Source organism: Passer domesticus, chromosome 3, assembly GCF_036417665.1.
Source record: "Passer domesticus isolate bPasDom1 chromosome 3, bPasDom1.hap1, whole genome shotgun sequence".
NCBI lineage: Eukaryota > Metazoa > Chordata > Aves > Passeriformes > Passeridae > Passer > Passer domesticus.
This window is the reverse complement of record NC_087476.1, coordinates 95,573,169-95,589,387: the sequence shown is the minus strand read 5'-3', so window position 1 is coordinate 95,589,387 and position 16,219 is coordinate 95,573,169. Positions and strand designations below refer to the sequence as shown.

Below are 16,219 nucleotides of genomic sequence, written 5' to 3'. Positions count from 1 at the left end.
CACTGCTATATGACATCCAGTGAATGGCTCTGTGGTGGTCTATGGAGTTACGCCCTCCACTTACTGACAGTCTTGGAAGTTGCCCCTTTCCACAGCAAAACCAGCAGGACAGGAGGTGTTCCCCACCCCAGCTGCTTTACTGCCACAGTCTGCTTCTTGCTTTAAACTGCAGGTGAAGTGAAATTTTACCTAAACCAACAGACTTGACACTGAAGCTGTTGAGGCACTGAGTACATTCTCTTGACATCACTGTGAACATGGCAACCACAAATAGGGTGTTGGTAACTCCTTAAATTGTTGAAAAAGGTGTGGTAAGTTCATCTATTAATACCCTGACAATCAATAGCAACTTTATCTCAGCTGATGGGGGAGGTCCTGTTACCCCCATGACTTAGACCTGTGGCTTTTGTGCTCCATGGCACACCAGGGCATTGGTCTTTTAAGCACAGCTTGCGAAGAACTGTATTGCAGGAATTGTCTTTTTAATTGCAATGAGATGGCTGCCAAAAAAAGGGCAGCTCATGTTTATAGGATTTACAGCCAAAATATCTTCAGATGGCTACTAAAACACTTTAGTGTTTCCTTTTGTGATTATTCAGCCTTGAAGGTTGTTTCTGGTGTGCATAGGGAAAAGCAATATATGTTAACCATCCTCTAAAAAACAGACAAGATAAACAGTGTTTTATTTCTTCCCTTCTAAGTGTTTAAAAGAACTAAGAGTATCTACCAGATTTACAAGGAGGTGTGTTTTTGTGGTGTGGCTAAGATGAATTCAGATTGTAGATGAGCCCAAAGGATAAATATTTCTGCTGCTGAAAACAGGAGTGAGTGCATTGGATGCATATCATGTCCAGGTGGCAGAAAAAAATCTGTAAAATTTTCTTCTTGCTTAAATTACAATTCCATAAAATTAAAATGCCTTCAGCCCTTTCAGTATTGGGGCCAACTCTAATTGCTCCAGTAGTAGTGTGACTTCTCTGGCCTCTGTAATACAATTCCTGATTTACTGCAAGAGATCAAGCTCAAGGCCACTGCAGCTCCATTTTACTACTCCATTCAATATATTGTGTATGTTGTTTATTAAATTGTCAACTATCACTGCACAGGCAATATCAACTGTGTAACTATAATTCCCATCTGTGGGTTTGGCACTCCACTGAACAGCCCTGTAGTCACACTCCTCCCAGTAAAGAAAAAAAAAGAAAAAAAATAAAGGGCCCCCAAACCTGCAGCTTGACGTATTCTCACTGAAGAATGCTTAAGTTACCCTACCACTGGAATATTACAGAAGGGGCAATCACTTCAAACAAAGACTGGCATTTAAAAGCTGGTGTCTTTACCTGACTGAATTTGCTAGATTGAAAACGCAAGTGTGGCTCAGTCTCTTCTTCCAGCAGAACTAGATGATGGGCCATGCTGAGCAGCTGCAACATCTCCAGTTGTTACTGTGCTCCACAAAATGGACATCTGTTGCAGGCCGAGCTAGGCACCTAAGGGAATCCCTACATGATCTTCTGCAGGAGGGATTAGGCTTTCTCTGCCCACATCCCAGGCAGGAGCGTGCTGCAGACTGGAGAGGACCCAAGCAGCCATGTTAGGAGGGCAATAAGCACACATTAGTATTCCCAGCCTCCCAGCAGGATTACTAGGCAGGTTTGGCACTTCACTCCTGAACTATGCTCCTGGCTCCAAGTAGCTCTTGTCTGGGAGACACAGCTCAGCAGCAGCAGTGTGGTAGGATTGATGGAAGAGATGAACAGAGTGCCTGAACGAAGCATCTCGCCTCCTATGCCCCCAAACGCTGTAGACTGTACATCCAATTCCCAGGTGCTTTGTTCCCCTCATTCCCTTCATAGGGATGATGGGCACATAGCTCAGTCTCATGAACAGCAGCATTTCATTTTGCTTTTAGGTATGGCATTATCAGTGTTGCGACATCCAAAATGGCACTAAATATCCATGTGTTACTTTGGATCTTCCCCAAGGACCAGAATCTGACTTTTTAAAAAGTCATATTTTGTTAGGAAACATGTGTTAGGGGTCTATTAACCTCTCTGCAGCTGACACTCAAGGCCATGTGTGCAGCAACTGGTTACAATGCCACTAAACCTGGTAATTTAATTATGGGATGTCAGTCCTTTCTTCTCTGTTGTGAAGTGAACATAGTCATCACTTGTTTCTATTTTTGCATGAAAATGATTCATAATGTAGAATGTACTGTACTACAAAAGGGATGGAAGAAAATAGTTCCATGATACATGTTGGGAGACAGAAGCAATGGCTTGCTGCTGTGATTCACGCTTGTACTGCCCAGGCATTCCAAAAATGGTTTTCTTCACAATTAGCCACAAAATCTGCAAACCATAAAAGGAAAACCATCAGTTTAACAGCAAGTGATTCCGGCTGGCTGCTTGAAAAAAAGGAAGGTGATAATTCATGGAGCAAGTGAAATATCAAAATTAACTGGACACTTTCTCCTAATTAACTTCAGGCAGCCCACAGTGGCAGTCTTTGCTCTGAAACTGAAAAGACTCTGCGCTTCAAAAATCGATACGGTCTGATGAGAACCAACCCCCGATACTTATTTTGGTGTGTCTGTGGCACAGTGCCCTCTGTGCAGCCGCTTGCTGAGGACAGGGGCATGTAAGGGATTGGCTGGACTGCAGCCCTGCTCCCCTGCCCACATATTCCCTGTGGAACAGACTTGGCAGAGAGAAGGCAGTGAGTAGGCTGAGCCCTGGCAGATTGCTCTTCCCCCAGCACAACAAAAAAAGTGAAAACAACACTGCTGAGAGCACTCAGCTGGATGTCAGCTGAAATATGAAAATGTGGGTGTTGCTTCCCTCAACAAGCCTTTTTGCATTTTTGGGACCTCCTCAAGCTTGGCATAACCAGGTATGTCTCAAGGACAACGTGGTCCTTCCAAGTTTTTTTATGAGGTCTGAGGATCTGTCATCTTTAATTAGGAGAAGTTTACAGTTACAAGACAGGGTGAACTGGAGCTATAGCTAATGACGCCCCTCTTACAATTTATGAGCAGAATATTTATTAACACATGCATCCCTGAGAGGTTCCATGTACTTGGGAATGACTCTGGGAAAACATATGCACAATTATTACAACAGAAACATGCACAATTTATTACAGCTGCTAATTTACTTTTTTAAACTAGAATCAGCAGTGATAATGCTTCTGTTTACTCTGCCTTGTGCATGCCATACCTAACTCAGCCATGGTCTTGGCTGAATTTCTTACAGTAGACAGAGAGCCCTTTTACCTCTTTGGGCTAAATCTGTTTGCTGATCAACAATCTTAAGGTGCCACTAATTTCTAGATATCTGATGAAAATGAAAAAAAAAGGTTTGGTTATTTTTTTATCCTGAGTTATCTATGCCTTGCCATTTTTATAATTCTAGATAAAATAGGTTTTTTTTAAGAAATGAAATAACCATCACTACAGTTCCTCAGTGTTTGTTTGAAAGTATAGCAAAGGATTGTATTAATACTAATTATCATGGGACAGATGCTCTCATTTAAGTAAAAACTAACCTTTTATTTGAAAATCCTTTAGGATCTAATTAACTGCTCCATGCCAGGAACCCAGGTAGGAGATTTTGGTAGGAGAGCAGTTCTGAGTAAACAGCAACTTCCTAACTGAGTTACAAATACTGCTATTATACAATAATTTGCAGCAAACTATCTCTAACACTTCTAATGCTGTACTTGTAGCCTTGGAATTTCAGCCAGAATCTGGAGTGCTTTATGGACAAACTAGAGCTGCTTGGAGCTGCTTGGCTGCTGATTTGGAGAACACATTTACACTTTGTGTTTATTTTGCTGTGTAGCTGTTTTGTGCCAGAAATGTTCTCGTCTGACCTCAAGCTAACAACTAGTTATAAATGGCATCTGTGCTGGGGTTTTCACTGTATACCCTAAGTAATCTCATAAGCAACTGCTCTCCTTCTAAATTTCATCATCATCACCATAATGACACAAACTGATGCACTAGTGCAGTGCCACTGTGTGTGGGGGCTGGCTTTTCAATTTCATAAATGCATATCAACATCCTGGGAATGGCTTAAAATACAGTTACGGTCAGTAAAAGGATTTTGTAAAAGCAATGACTCTGTGTTCTGTATTAATTCTGAATTATAAACATAGCAGAATATACACAAGTCCTACTTTCCAGATGTTTTCTTTATCCTGGTATTAACTGTGAGGAGAAAGCTCTGTGCTACTAGCAATCTCAGGTCTATTGCTAAATGTCAGCTGCTCCACATGTAAGACTTTTTCTTTGTCCCTTGAACACTTCCAATATTCTTTTAATTAACCCCTCCCTCCAAAACAGTCTTTTAACAGTCATGATCCCAAGGGTCTGCGAGTCAGGATTAAGGGTTCCTGGGATTTCTTTCTGGGGTCTTGTGTCAGAAAGGACCTTTCTCACCAATCACCTTTACTTAATCATCCCCAAGTCAAATTTGCTGGACTTACAAATTAAGAACCCAATCTTTTGTTAGCTCTTGCTCAAGAAAGCCTCAGCACTCTTTGGTTTAGCTCAGTGAGAAGGACTATGGGCCTCCAAAGACCAGTCAGGTTATGCTTTTGCCCTTCCCTCCTGCTCATCACTGGAAGCACAGCCATGTCTCTGAAGCTGCCGTGTGGTCTCAGGCTGCTGAGGTCAGATCAGCGCTGCCCCGGCAGCCCAGGCTGCCCACCAGGCAGCAGGGACAGCCTGGAGATCAGGCTTTCAGCTACCCCTGCATGCTTGTCAGGCTTCTCCCTCAAGCACTCCAGCCCCTTTCTGCAAGCCTCTGAGACTTGTTTTTGCAGTGCTTGGTCGCTGCAGTGTTTGTTTCACCGCTTGAGTGGCATCGTGGCCTGTGGATTATGTCCATGGCTGTCTTCCCTCAGCAGCTCTGCTGCTTGCTTTCCCCAGCACACCAGAAACTTGAGTTTAGCAGGAAACCTTACTCTTCCTTCTTCCAACAGCCAAAAGTAATCTCCCCCTTGACCTTGCCTGACCATTTGGCCTTTTCTTTGATGAAGGAGAAGACGTATAATTTACAAACCATTCCCATGTGGCATAAAAACATCCTCTAAAAGGATTTCTTCCTATCTCCCTCAGGGGACCAGTATATCTGAATATGCCAAATGCATACAGAAATGTCTCTGTGAGTGTTAGAGAACCATGGCAAGCCTTGCCACTTCTCTGGGAGGCTGCTGCAAGCAGGTTGCAGCTCATGGCTATTGGGTGTGGTATTAAGGTGCTTGTACCTTCTTTCTTACTTCTCTTTTGAAGCACACACATTACCTATTACTAACCAGCAGCAGTCAAACCCTTGTCCTAGAAACCCATCAGTGAAGCAGCTGTAGAATGAGAGCAGCAGTATTTGTAATGGCAGGGTGCAACAGATGCTCACTAGCTTGTAGTCTGGCACATACTCTACCTACTTCCACAGCCATCTAAGGTCAAAATGCTTCAAGAGCCAAGAGAAATCTATTAATATCATTCTAAGTGTCATGGCTAAGGTCCAGGTAAGGAGAGCCTCAAGAAGATATCGTTAGACAAGCAAAATTCTCTATTTCCCATCTATATTATGACAACTAATAATCTGTTTTTATGGGTAGTCATTAAATGCTCACTGAGTCAGTATCAGTGTGGTTTATATGCCATGCAAGTAACAGTAATGGTGGATGTGAGATCTGCCAAAACTGTGGTCTGTTTTGGACAGCTGACTTTTCAGAATTCTTTTCATTCATAAACCTGCTTTCTTTAGTCATCTGCAACCTCTGTCATGCTTTTCTCTTGTTGCTCATTCTTTTTCCTCTTCTCTGTCGTGTCCATAGGCACACTTGGCATCCTACCCACTTTTATTTTAAACATGCCAACTTTGATCTATCTGATCTTTTATTCTAGCTGACCAACATGGCAAAAATTATGGCACGAAACCTAGGTAAAATGCTGCTGAAGTTTGAGAAAGACATCCAGTAGGCTTCCTTCTTTTATAATTACTTACTGTATTTTGTGTTTACTATTTGTCAAAAGGTTGATCTTTAGTACAAGGTTCTAAGCTTCCCATCCTAGATGACAGGAGTATTTGATGGCACATTCATTTATTCAGGATGATGAAGGCTAATTCTTTGTTAGACAGCAAAGGAAAGACATCATGCAGATTTTTTACTGTGCATCTCATGACATTTTATATTTAAATGGGACTTATGTGGTTTATGAATTGGCCTTAAATCATCTACATGCTGTCACTAAGCATTTTCTTAACAGCTGTTCTTTCCTTTAGTTAATTACTTATCAAATGTCAGAATGTGATGGCTGAGTGAAATGTCCTGTTATCTGAGCAAACCCTAACTTAACAATCATTTTCTGCAGACAAACAAAATTAAGTGCTACATGAAAAATCACAAGACATTGTGACTGCACAAAAGCTTCATTTTTATGCCTGACTAAACCTGACAATCAAAAAATAAGGGGAGCAGGGAGAATGAATAAATACACATTGCCCTCCCTAATGGTTATGAACAGGCTCAGGATGGACCTCAGCTGTTAAAGACCAAGTTGTGGGTTTTTTTCTGGAGACAAATATAAAATCTTTTTATGGAAAATTGTCATTTAGAATTGGCTGGTGGAAGTTGTTGGGGTTTTTTTAGATGAGTATTCAAAAATCTGCTCATATTCAACAGAATGTATGTTTTCATTCAAAATGGGGTTAATAGCTGAAACTTCTGGAAAAGCAGACATGACTCCAATAGCTGACCAGCATTACCTATATCTTCTGTGGCTATAAAATGATTATTTGGGTTTGGTTTGGAATGGGATTGAGGACTGAATTATCTGTTCAAAAATGTAAGCTTCAGCTCATTTTCCAGAAAAAAAATAGCATAGCCATTAGAAAGAAACATATAAATGCAAAGAAAATGTATTGCATAATATGCTAAGACTATTTTAGCATGCTTTTCCTCTTCACAGAGTTGCTGTGTATTTTCTTAATGGCAGAGATCAGCTTCCAAATATAGCTAGGAATGCCTTTTCTGGATTGCTTTTGATTGCTTCAATTGCAACAATTTCATGTTTGGGCTTAAAATGAGATAAGAATATGTAGAGGAAAGCTTGAGTTATGGTATAGTTTGCTGTCAGTGTCTACAAACAAGTGATATGGATAGGACTTTGGATAAACTATGGATAGTTTCATATTAAGAGGAACTTCCCGAAATAATGTTCCTTGTTAGTTCTCCTCTAACCCTGAAATGACAGGAGATGCTAAAATAACATGAGAGTTTTATACCAGTGTCTATCAAGTCTAATCTAATCAGAAAAAAGCCTTTAATGTGTCACTGACAAAAAAAAAAAAAAAAAAGGAAAAAGTGAGGCCAGAATCTTGTTATATATACCAAAGCACTTTAGCTCAATAGGATGAGTCTACATTTATTTTAAACCTTGCAGTTATTTCTGTGAATGAAGAGGGGGATCAGAGTATCTCAGGAAGGAAATCTCTGTTTGCAGCTCTGCTCTGGAAAGTGCAGCTCTCATTTGCACACCTAAAACCCTCTGGTTAAAAAGCTCTAGAGCAGAAAACCCTGGCTGAGCCCTGCAGCAGCTCGAGCTGTCCAGAGAACAAAGGCAGGAGGACCATGGAAAGAAAAGATGACAGCCAGTGTTTGCTCTAGGACTGGAAAAGAAGGTACCAGGACGTGCTGCCTTAGTCTGGGGCTGTGTTAACTCACAAAATGTGAGTGTGACTCCCTGGAGAGGAAAAAGCAGGAAAATAATATAAAAAAGGTTATATCCCCCCCAGGCATTCACAACACCAAGCAGGGGAAACTGAGGCAAAGGATTGTTGCCTGCAGCACTGTCAGCAGCTGTGTTTTCCTTTCATTCTATATTAAAAAATGAGATTATTTAGCACTCTTCTGTTGGTTCTTTTCCCTGCCTTCTTTGCCTGTTAGGAAGGAAGTATGGCCTATCATGGCAGTTCAGGGAAGATATTTTCTTTTTCAATGCCCTGAGCAAAAGGAAATCTTCCTCCTTTTTGTTGCTAATTGTACCTAAGAAAAGAAGTGCATCTACTGTTTATAAGTAACAAATTATTCTGTGAAATCTGACTGCAGTCTAAACAATTATGAAAAATTTAGGAATTGGTAGTGATGCACTGGAAGATAATGAAGTTCTCAACTTCTTGTTTATATTACATATGAAATGTTTGATAATGTATTTGCTGTGACATTGACACGATTATCTGCATCACTTAAAATGAGTGTTAATTTATAATCAGCTGTGATTGGAATACTGTTCCATGGCATTGAGTTATTCACAACAAGAAATTCCATTAATCAATCCAAGAGACTAAAGGGCAGGGTTTAAAAAAAATTAGCTGCCTACAATGCTAATGATGTTTTTAGGCAATTTTTTTTTCCTGGTGTTTCTTCAAAATACTCACTTACTTTGAAACCAGTATTCATAAGAAGTTTCTTTCTTGTACATTGCTTTCCTTAAAAGTGCTTCCATAAATGAAAATAGAAATATTTATATATAAATATATAAATAGTATGGAGGACTCAAAAATCAAGACAGTTTTTTAAAGAGCTCTTTGGAAATGGTAAAGACCCCTGAACTGAGAAATAACTGTCTCCTTTTACTCTAGGAACTGACAATTTGGCATACACACTGCAGGATGTTTTTCCTTGGTTACATGCTCATTGTCTGAGCTGCACCGACAGCTTGCAGGATGTGTAGCACACTGTAAAGCCAGGCTGCTAGAAGCCACTGTGTGAAGTGAATGTTCCTCATCAGCATCACTGCTCATTCTTCATTGCTTGATTGGGGTGATCTTGTGCTTTCCAAGTGCAATTATGCATGCTGTTTGTTTAAAAAATCAAAGCAGCAACAAACTTTGAGTGCATCGAGATGATTCACATCACAGCTACTGGTGCTCAAAATATTGTGAGCTACATATGGTAAAGAATACACTTTAAAGGCATTTATCTAACACCAAAAGTCTTCTGTTGTTGATGGGCAATGCAAGGTCTGTGAGTCACCCACCACCCTTCATCACCATGGCTAATGACTGGAGAAAAGGAGCTCCCCGTGGAAGCTGTTGTGTAATGTTGATTTTAATAGCTCCTTGCTCAAGCCTACCCTTTTGCATAACGTGAGGGCACCTAGAATCTCTGCCACATGAATAACCCCAGTGACTTCACTGTGAGTGGAGCACAGTGTTGTGAAAGCCTGGCTCCACCAAAGCCGGCGGTAAAACCCGCCCTGCGTGCGGCGAGGACAAGACCTCACCTGCAAGGTCTCTCTCTGCTCAGCTCTGCCAGCTGAGAGGTGAGAATCATGGCCCAGTGTCCTCTCCTGTCCTCACTAGGTGAACAGGGTGAAGTGCTTGCCAGCCATGCAGGTACCAGTCTGGGACTCAGAGGTACTTTTTTATCTCTTTGAGTCTCAGGTGCTTTGTATTCACTTTTGTGTAGTCTGTCATTTTTGTGTCTCAGGCTGAATCCTACTTTCAACCAAGTATTTCCACAAGTCAGTGTGAGTTCCAATCCCTGCTTCAAATCTACCAATGCAGGAAGCAAATCTTGCAATCCCTTTGCTGATGTGCAGAGGTGCCAAGTTTTGCCTGGCTGTCTCCCGGACAGCGAGGGGGCTGTGTGCTCCTCCTGGGAGGCTGGCGTTGATGGGGCAGAGCAACACCCGGGGCAGGATCCCTGCTGCAGCTCACTTGTAAAATTGGCCTCACAGAGTTGTGACTCAGCTGGTTTTATTTGTGGCAGAAATGTAAACGTCTGGGCTACGAGGCAGCTGCTTCACAAAAAATTTTGTTCAGCAAGCTTAGGAACACAAAGCTGCCGTGCTGTTCAGGTACATAAATCCCTGAGTTTAATTCAGATTTTACTCCTAGCTGGGGTTGTTCATCCCCTCTGTAAATGAAGACATCTTATCTGGGTAGTCAGCATGGTTTTAGAACAGATCCTCAGGTTAGAAAACTTTGACCTCAAGTTTTATTTACAGCGTAGGACTCTCACGCAAATTGCAACACAGAGTGGGGGCAGGGGGGAAATACAACATCTGGTAGGGTTTTATAGCTTCTACTCTAATGCATCATGGCAAATCCACTTAAGTAAGCTGTACAAAAACATCATCACTTCTGCTTAATTATAAATCTGTTGCATATAATTTTGGGTTTTGAAAATGAATATGGATAAAGAGACTTACCTCTAATCTATATTGATCTCTATCAAGAGATGAACAGATGATGGACTTAAACCATCCAGTTCTATTCTAGTGCATTTCCCATCTGTACAGCAATGGAAAAATGTTTACTGTAATTAAGACCTAACACTTGAAGTAAACAATTACGGTGGTGAGAAATAAAAAAACCAAAACCAAACAAACAAAAAACCCCAACCAAACAAACAAAAAACCCAAGAAACCAACCAAACAAACAAACCAAAACAGTAAAAAGCAAAATCACATGTGAGAAAATGTCACTACATTTTGCCAAGGTCAGCTGACACCAGAACACAGAAGGCAGGACATGTGCTCATCAGTTTGAGTAATGGGTGTGTTCTTCCTCTTGGCAAAATGCATAAAGGTGAGCATATTGCTTAACAGCTACGTTCAGCTTTTTCTCCTCCAAAGTGGGGATAATAGCTTTCTCAAATGTGTCTGAGAACACTGGTTTGGGTTTTAAGCTGATGCTGTGTTAGTCAGAATAATCACTCATCTTCCAGGTCTACCACTGTGCTGGGAAAGACACACAACTAGAGTGCTGGGGAAGTGATAAAATTCAAACATTTGAGAGACAAAAAGAGAGACATGAGAGACAAATGACACTCATCATAAACTGCAAAGGCCAAGAGGACATTAACCTCTGCTCCTTGTGTGAAGATTCTTGCTGACTTAGGTTTATAAGTATCATATCATCTTAAAGTGATACCTTGGAATTTCTGTCTGCCAGGAAAGTATTTACTACTTCTAGTGGATGAAAAATCCCTCAATAGAATGGTGGAAAAGTATGTGACCTGGTTGGTACTTTTGAGTCCTGTAATCTGTCACTCATTCTGCCTGAATTTGCAGAAAAAAGATCTCTATTTCCTCTACCTTTCAACTCCTCATCACATGTCTGATGTAACTTCTTTGTGAAGTATCTGAACAAACAACTAGATTAACGTGCCGACCATAGGGATATATATCCACAAATGGGTCTGGATGTATATCCAGATCTCAGTGACTATGGGCTTAGTCTACTTAGCCAGTCGTGAGAAGGAAACATGAACAAGGATGAGATCATTTTCAGCTTAGCCAAGGATGGGCACAACTGAGACTTCCTTTCCAGCAGTGACTTGAATTGTCACCAGTGTCTGCATACTCAAGGTAGCCCTGGGACCAATTAGCATGTGCTGTACTCTAGCCACACCTCTGAATAGCCCTTCCTTTGAGGAATGTATTTAGAAAACTGCAAATCACAACCCAATGATTCTTTCCCCAGAAACAAGAATCATCACAGTACATTTATTTCTTCCTTGGAGAAGGAAATATATACACAGCTCTATTTTATTCCTTATTTCTGAAGCAGCAGGAGATAATTATCTTATTTCAATGTCCTATTCCAATTACATCCTGCTTTACAGTCCTATAAAATTCAAAATAACATGAAAAATCCTTAGATGCCTATATCATTATAGAAGTTATATGTAAAACTTTGTGCGTTTACAGCCAAAAAGTTTAAAAAGAAACCCAGTGTAATTTGTTTATGCTTGCTGACTTGCATTACTTTTCAGCTTGAATAATACCAATGAGATGGTTTATGATTATTTCACATTGAATTTCACTGCACCAGCACAGCTCTTCAACCAGTGGTTCACTGGTTGCAGATCCTGTAGGAGAAAAGTTATTTCTTTGTTGAAAGATAAAATTTAGTCTGGAATTTGTTCAAATTGCTGCTGCCTGCTGATCAATCCTGGACTTTATCAGAGACTCATTAACATGTTGGCCTTGATACTTTGGATGGTATGGATGCTGTGGCAAACCTCAGCTCCGGCTTGGAAATCCCTGTAATGCCAAATAATTAAATCCCTGACCCACTGAGTGCCAGGAGTGAGGAATAAGTAAAAGAGAGTAAGGTTAAAAAGGTAAGTAACTGAAGGAAGAGTTTGGGTGCAGTGACTTAGCCAAGAGCCCGGGAATCCCATGCTCACGTTCAGGGAGTGCCTTGAGTCCCGCTGGCACACAGCGCACCATGGCCTGGTCACCAGTTCCACTGAGGAGGTAACAGAGGGCTGCTTGCCTTTTAAAATGAGTTCACTCTCAGCCTGTGTCTCATACTGAGCCTTTTGCAGAGGTTGGTGCCCACGCTTCCCTCTAAGAATGCAAGTTGATGAATTGAAAACAGGACTGTGTGTGCTCATCCATGAGCAAAATCCAGAGACCTTCCTGGACATGTTTTACTGGACTTGCTGTTTGTTGGAGGCAGCATGGCTCTGCAGTGCACTTGGTGGGGACTGAAGAGCTGTGGACACCACAGGCAAATAATTTCATCTTCTTGTTATTTTGACTTCCCTACACATCAGCAGAGATAATGACCTCTCACCTCTGATGGCTGCTTTGGAGGTCACAATGACAGTGGCTATTCAAGGCATTAGTCACGGATCTAGACATGGCACAAGAGAGGCTGGGCTCTTATTTTGATCTTTCAAACTGTTTGCAACACATTCTTAAAGGAAGTCCTTTTCTAATAGCCCTGGGAGTTGACCACTTATTACTCCCTCCTTTATCTGGTATTTCTTGGTTTTGATTTGTGTAGGCAACAATAGGCCCAGAAGCTGTGCACCCACGAGGTGGCTTCCCAAGCAGCATGAACTCTTCCAGGCTGGTTGGGAGCATGTCATCTCCATCAGCTTGCAAAACAGCATCAGGAATGCAAAGGAGGAGGGCAATGCCACCTCTCTCCAGACACAATTTCTCACCTGGGGGAACCTCAGAGGGGGCTCAGAGGAACTGCAAATGAAGAGGGAATTGTAGGTCATGCAACTCAGGGGAAGAAGAATATTCAGGGGTGTGGGAGGAAAGGCAATTGAATATTTTTCTAAAAAACCTGAACAGCCCTTTGGCAGAACAAGTAGAAATAAACCTGAAAAGAAATTGCAAGAAACTACAATTAGGTAAATGTTAATCAGAAAATAAGGCTCTAAACTTAAGGTAATGTACTTATTGATGGCAATGGAAGAAGGTGAAAACTCTGCACATTTTATTTTCTGGCCTGATTTTAGGATTGTACTTCAGTCTATGTATAATTTAAAGTTTTGACTTCAGTGGGAATACTTGTGTTCTGAGAGCCCTGCGTGTGTGTTATGTGTCTGTTGGAGCCAAGGGCTCTGGTGGGAGCGGTGCTTTCTGTGCTGGTTAAGGTTGCTAAAGTGTTTTTAATGCTATTTTTGCTCTTTCTCTGGCACTTACTATTGCTTACAGCTTTCCAAAACTTTATGTACTGAGCTGAACTCTTCCAGATGGTTTCCTTTTGAAACTGGTTTCATGCATGTGGGCAAGAAAAAAACCAGTTCAGCCATTTTAAATCAGGAATGGCCTTTATTTCCATGCCCTGGTTTAAATAGTTCAGAAATGCCTTCTAATCCATACAGTAACTTCCAATGAGTGGTCAAACTTGCAAGGTGTAAGAACCCTCTCTCCCGAGACCAGAAAAACTGAGCACTTCATAGATGTAAAGTTTACCTTAATTTGATTTGCTTTTTTCCCCTTTTTTAATAATTTTCTTGAAGTAGTCCTAAAAATGCAGAATGCATTATTCATAAGCTGATGCATGTTCCCAGTGTAGGTGCAGTTTTAGATTCCTGCTTAGGCGAGTGAAACAAATAACTGGGTCCTAATAGTCCTGCAAGTGAAGTTGGACATGGCCAAGGGAAAATGTAGAATAAGCTTTTGAAATTACAAAATGGTACATCAGTGTAGTTCTCCTCTATGGGAAGCTGAGCAAAGTCTTGGAAAACTTTGCATTAACAGAGAGAGGTTGGTGAGACAGGGTATGTGTTTGCCAGTGACAAACAAAAGCAAGCAAGAACCTTCCTGAAGGTGTTTTATTTATGTGGTTCCTGGTGATCCTCAGGCAGGAAAAGCTTTCTACACAGTGCCATGGCTCAGGCTCACACAGGAAACACTGAACTGCTTTTAAAAGATATTCTGCTCTTAATTTGGCAGTGGAATCTGCAAGGTGGCTTGGGTGCCCCATGTGTGACTGCCTCATCTGCTGACTGGTGTTAGCAGCACCTGTGCCATGGAGGGGGTCCAGCTGCTGGCAGAGGGAAAATCCCTTCTTGCTTCAGCTGATGCTTCACATCCTTCTCTGGTGGCACAGTTTCCTCAGTAGCAGTGAAAAGGGTCACCCTGGTTCTCAGGGTGAAATGGAAAGAAAAGAAGCGTGGATGCTGAGGTGTGCCATGTGCTCAGGCCACCATCAGGAGCTTCCTTAGGAGCAGAAAGATGAGCATGGCCAGGAGTTGTTACCCTGCAGAGGGAACCTCTGTGAACGTTACAGCAACACAGAAACACTTCCTCTCATTTCATTTGTCTCTCACAGCTGTCCTAAATCCTCCTCCCTGAGGAGTTTCTCTTGGCTGGCGTGATGCTTTCCACCTAGCCAGGAGAGGAGGTGGGTTCCCCTGATACACCCAAAGGAAAAGAGATACTGTTGTGTGTCATTGCTTTTCCATATGGAAAGACACAGGAGAAGGAAGGTGGAGCAGATGGGTGTGACCTGCCTCGAAAGAGAGCAAGGCCAGATGAAGAAATATGGGGGTGGGAGAGCCACCCTTATCAAGCACCATAAATCGCTTTCATTGTGACACATCAAAGCAGAAATCTTTAATATCTTCTGGTATTTCTTGCTACAGGAAGGCTTCAGAAGAGTTGGGGCAATCCTGAGCAGACTTCCCCCCAGCATGAGCTGGGACAGGCATATGCTTTTGTCCCTGGGATGAAGGATGCCTTTGCATCCAGTAAAGTATTTGTAGTGATGCAATTGGCTCTGGTGATCAGTAACTAGCAAAGGCTATGAGATAAAATAGAGTGGCTTACTGCACTTAGCACGTGGGAGCCATTTTAGACACTGGCAGCAGTGTGGTTGAGCACTTATCAACCACTTCTGCCTGTGCCCTGCTTCCCACTTCTGCAGTGTGGTGTTCCTAAAGGGGCAAGGGAAGGGACTTGCTGCTGGGGTCTCTGTGCTGCCCAGCTTGCCTCCAGTTCTGTGTTGGTGTTAAGGAAATGCAACTTGTATTTCCTTATTATTGTTATTGTATTGTGCCCAGGTGCTGATCAGTGGACAAACTGCAATCCCATTCTCTGTCAGCAAACCCAGGCATTATCTGTTTGGGCAGTAAACACTGAGAGGAAGGTCCTTGTGGCTTTACAGCATCTAGTTCAGGGTGAATCCAATCCTGAATCAGACTTTGGACTGTCTTGAAATTTGAATAATTCTAAAGGTCATTTCTCTTGTGGAGGTTGGGAGAAACTTGCTCCCAAAAGAAGAGGACAGCTTAGGGAGCCATCTGCTGTGTTGTGAGCACTTGTAACAGGGAGACAGCCCCAGAGTACGTTTTTTGTCAGTCCCTGTAACAGATTCCCTTGTGCTCCATGTAAATGACTGGGACAAAGTGTATATAGAAGAGTCAGACTATGCCTACAAACTGTATGCCACTCCTTAGTGTCAGGAAGTGCAAAGGTTTCTTGACTTGCTTTACTGCCAGACCTGCCAGCTGCTGTTAGGACACGTCTGCCTGGGGGACCTTTTGCTCTTCTAGTGCATGGAGAACCTGGGAGATTTTTCAAGAGGCATTGAGAAATGCTAGTCCAGAAAAGGAAATAAAGTGAGGATGCTGCAGACAGCCTGATCCTCCCCCTGTTTGCAGGGCTGTTAATTAGGTGTGTCCCCCTGTGGTCAGCAGGGTGTTAACACCACAGGGTCAGCAAGAGCCCTGCTGCTCCTTGGTGGCACATTCAATGGCCCAGGGAGCCGCTGTCCTTCCTGATAAGTGTCCTTGGCCTTGACTTTGTTTTCTAGGAAAGATCCTGAGATCCCAGTTCTGAAGCCCCCTCCCCCCTCCAACCTGCTTGCCCCAGGGTGGAGAAGTCAATTAGAGTACTGCTTGTGTGCTGCCACCAACACTTCAGCTATTGTCAGCTGAAGACAGC

General features: G+C 42.2%; 1 protein-coding gene and 1 long non-coding RNA gene across 2 annotated transcripts in view; one reads left to right on the top strand and one right to left on the bottom strand.

The window, feature by feature from the left end:
• Window positions 1–1,769: 1,769 nt before the first annotated feature.
• The window catches only part of TTC7A (tetratricopeptide repeat domain 7A), a 204,013-nt gene continuing 189,563 nt past the window's right edge, over window positions 1,770–16,219 (bottom strand). Inside the window, exon 20 of the mRNA XM_064414479.1 lies at window positions 1,770–2,354. Coding sequence (XP_064270549.1) covers window positions 2,223–2,354 — 132 coding nt within the window. The 3' untranslated portion in view covers window positions 1,770–2,222. The remainder of the gene's footprint in view (window positions 2,355–16,219) is intronic.
• LOC135297192 (uncharacterized) overlaps window positions 2,231–16,219 on the top strand; it is a 28,027-nt gene continuing 14,038 nt past the window's right edge. Inside the window, exon 1 of the long non-coding RNA XR_010359233.1 lies at window positions 2,231–2,895. This is a non-coding gene — a long non-coding RNA (uncharacterized LOC135297192). The remainder of the gene's footprint in view (window positions 2,896–16,219) is intronic.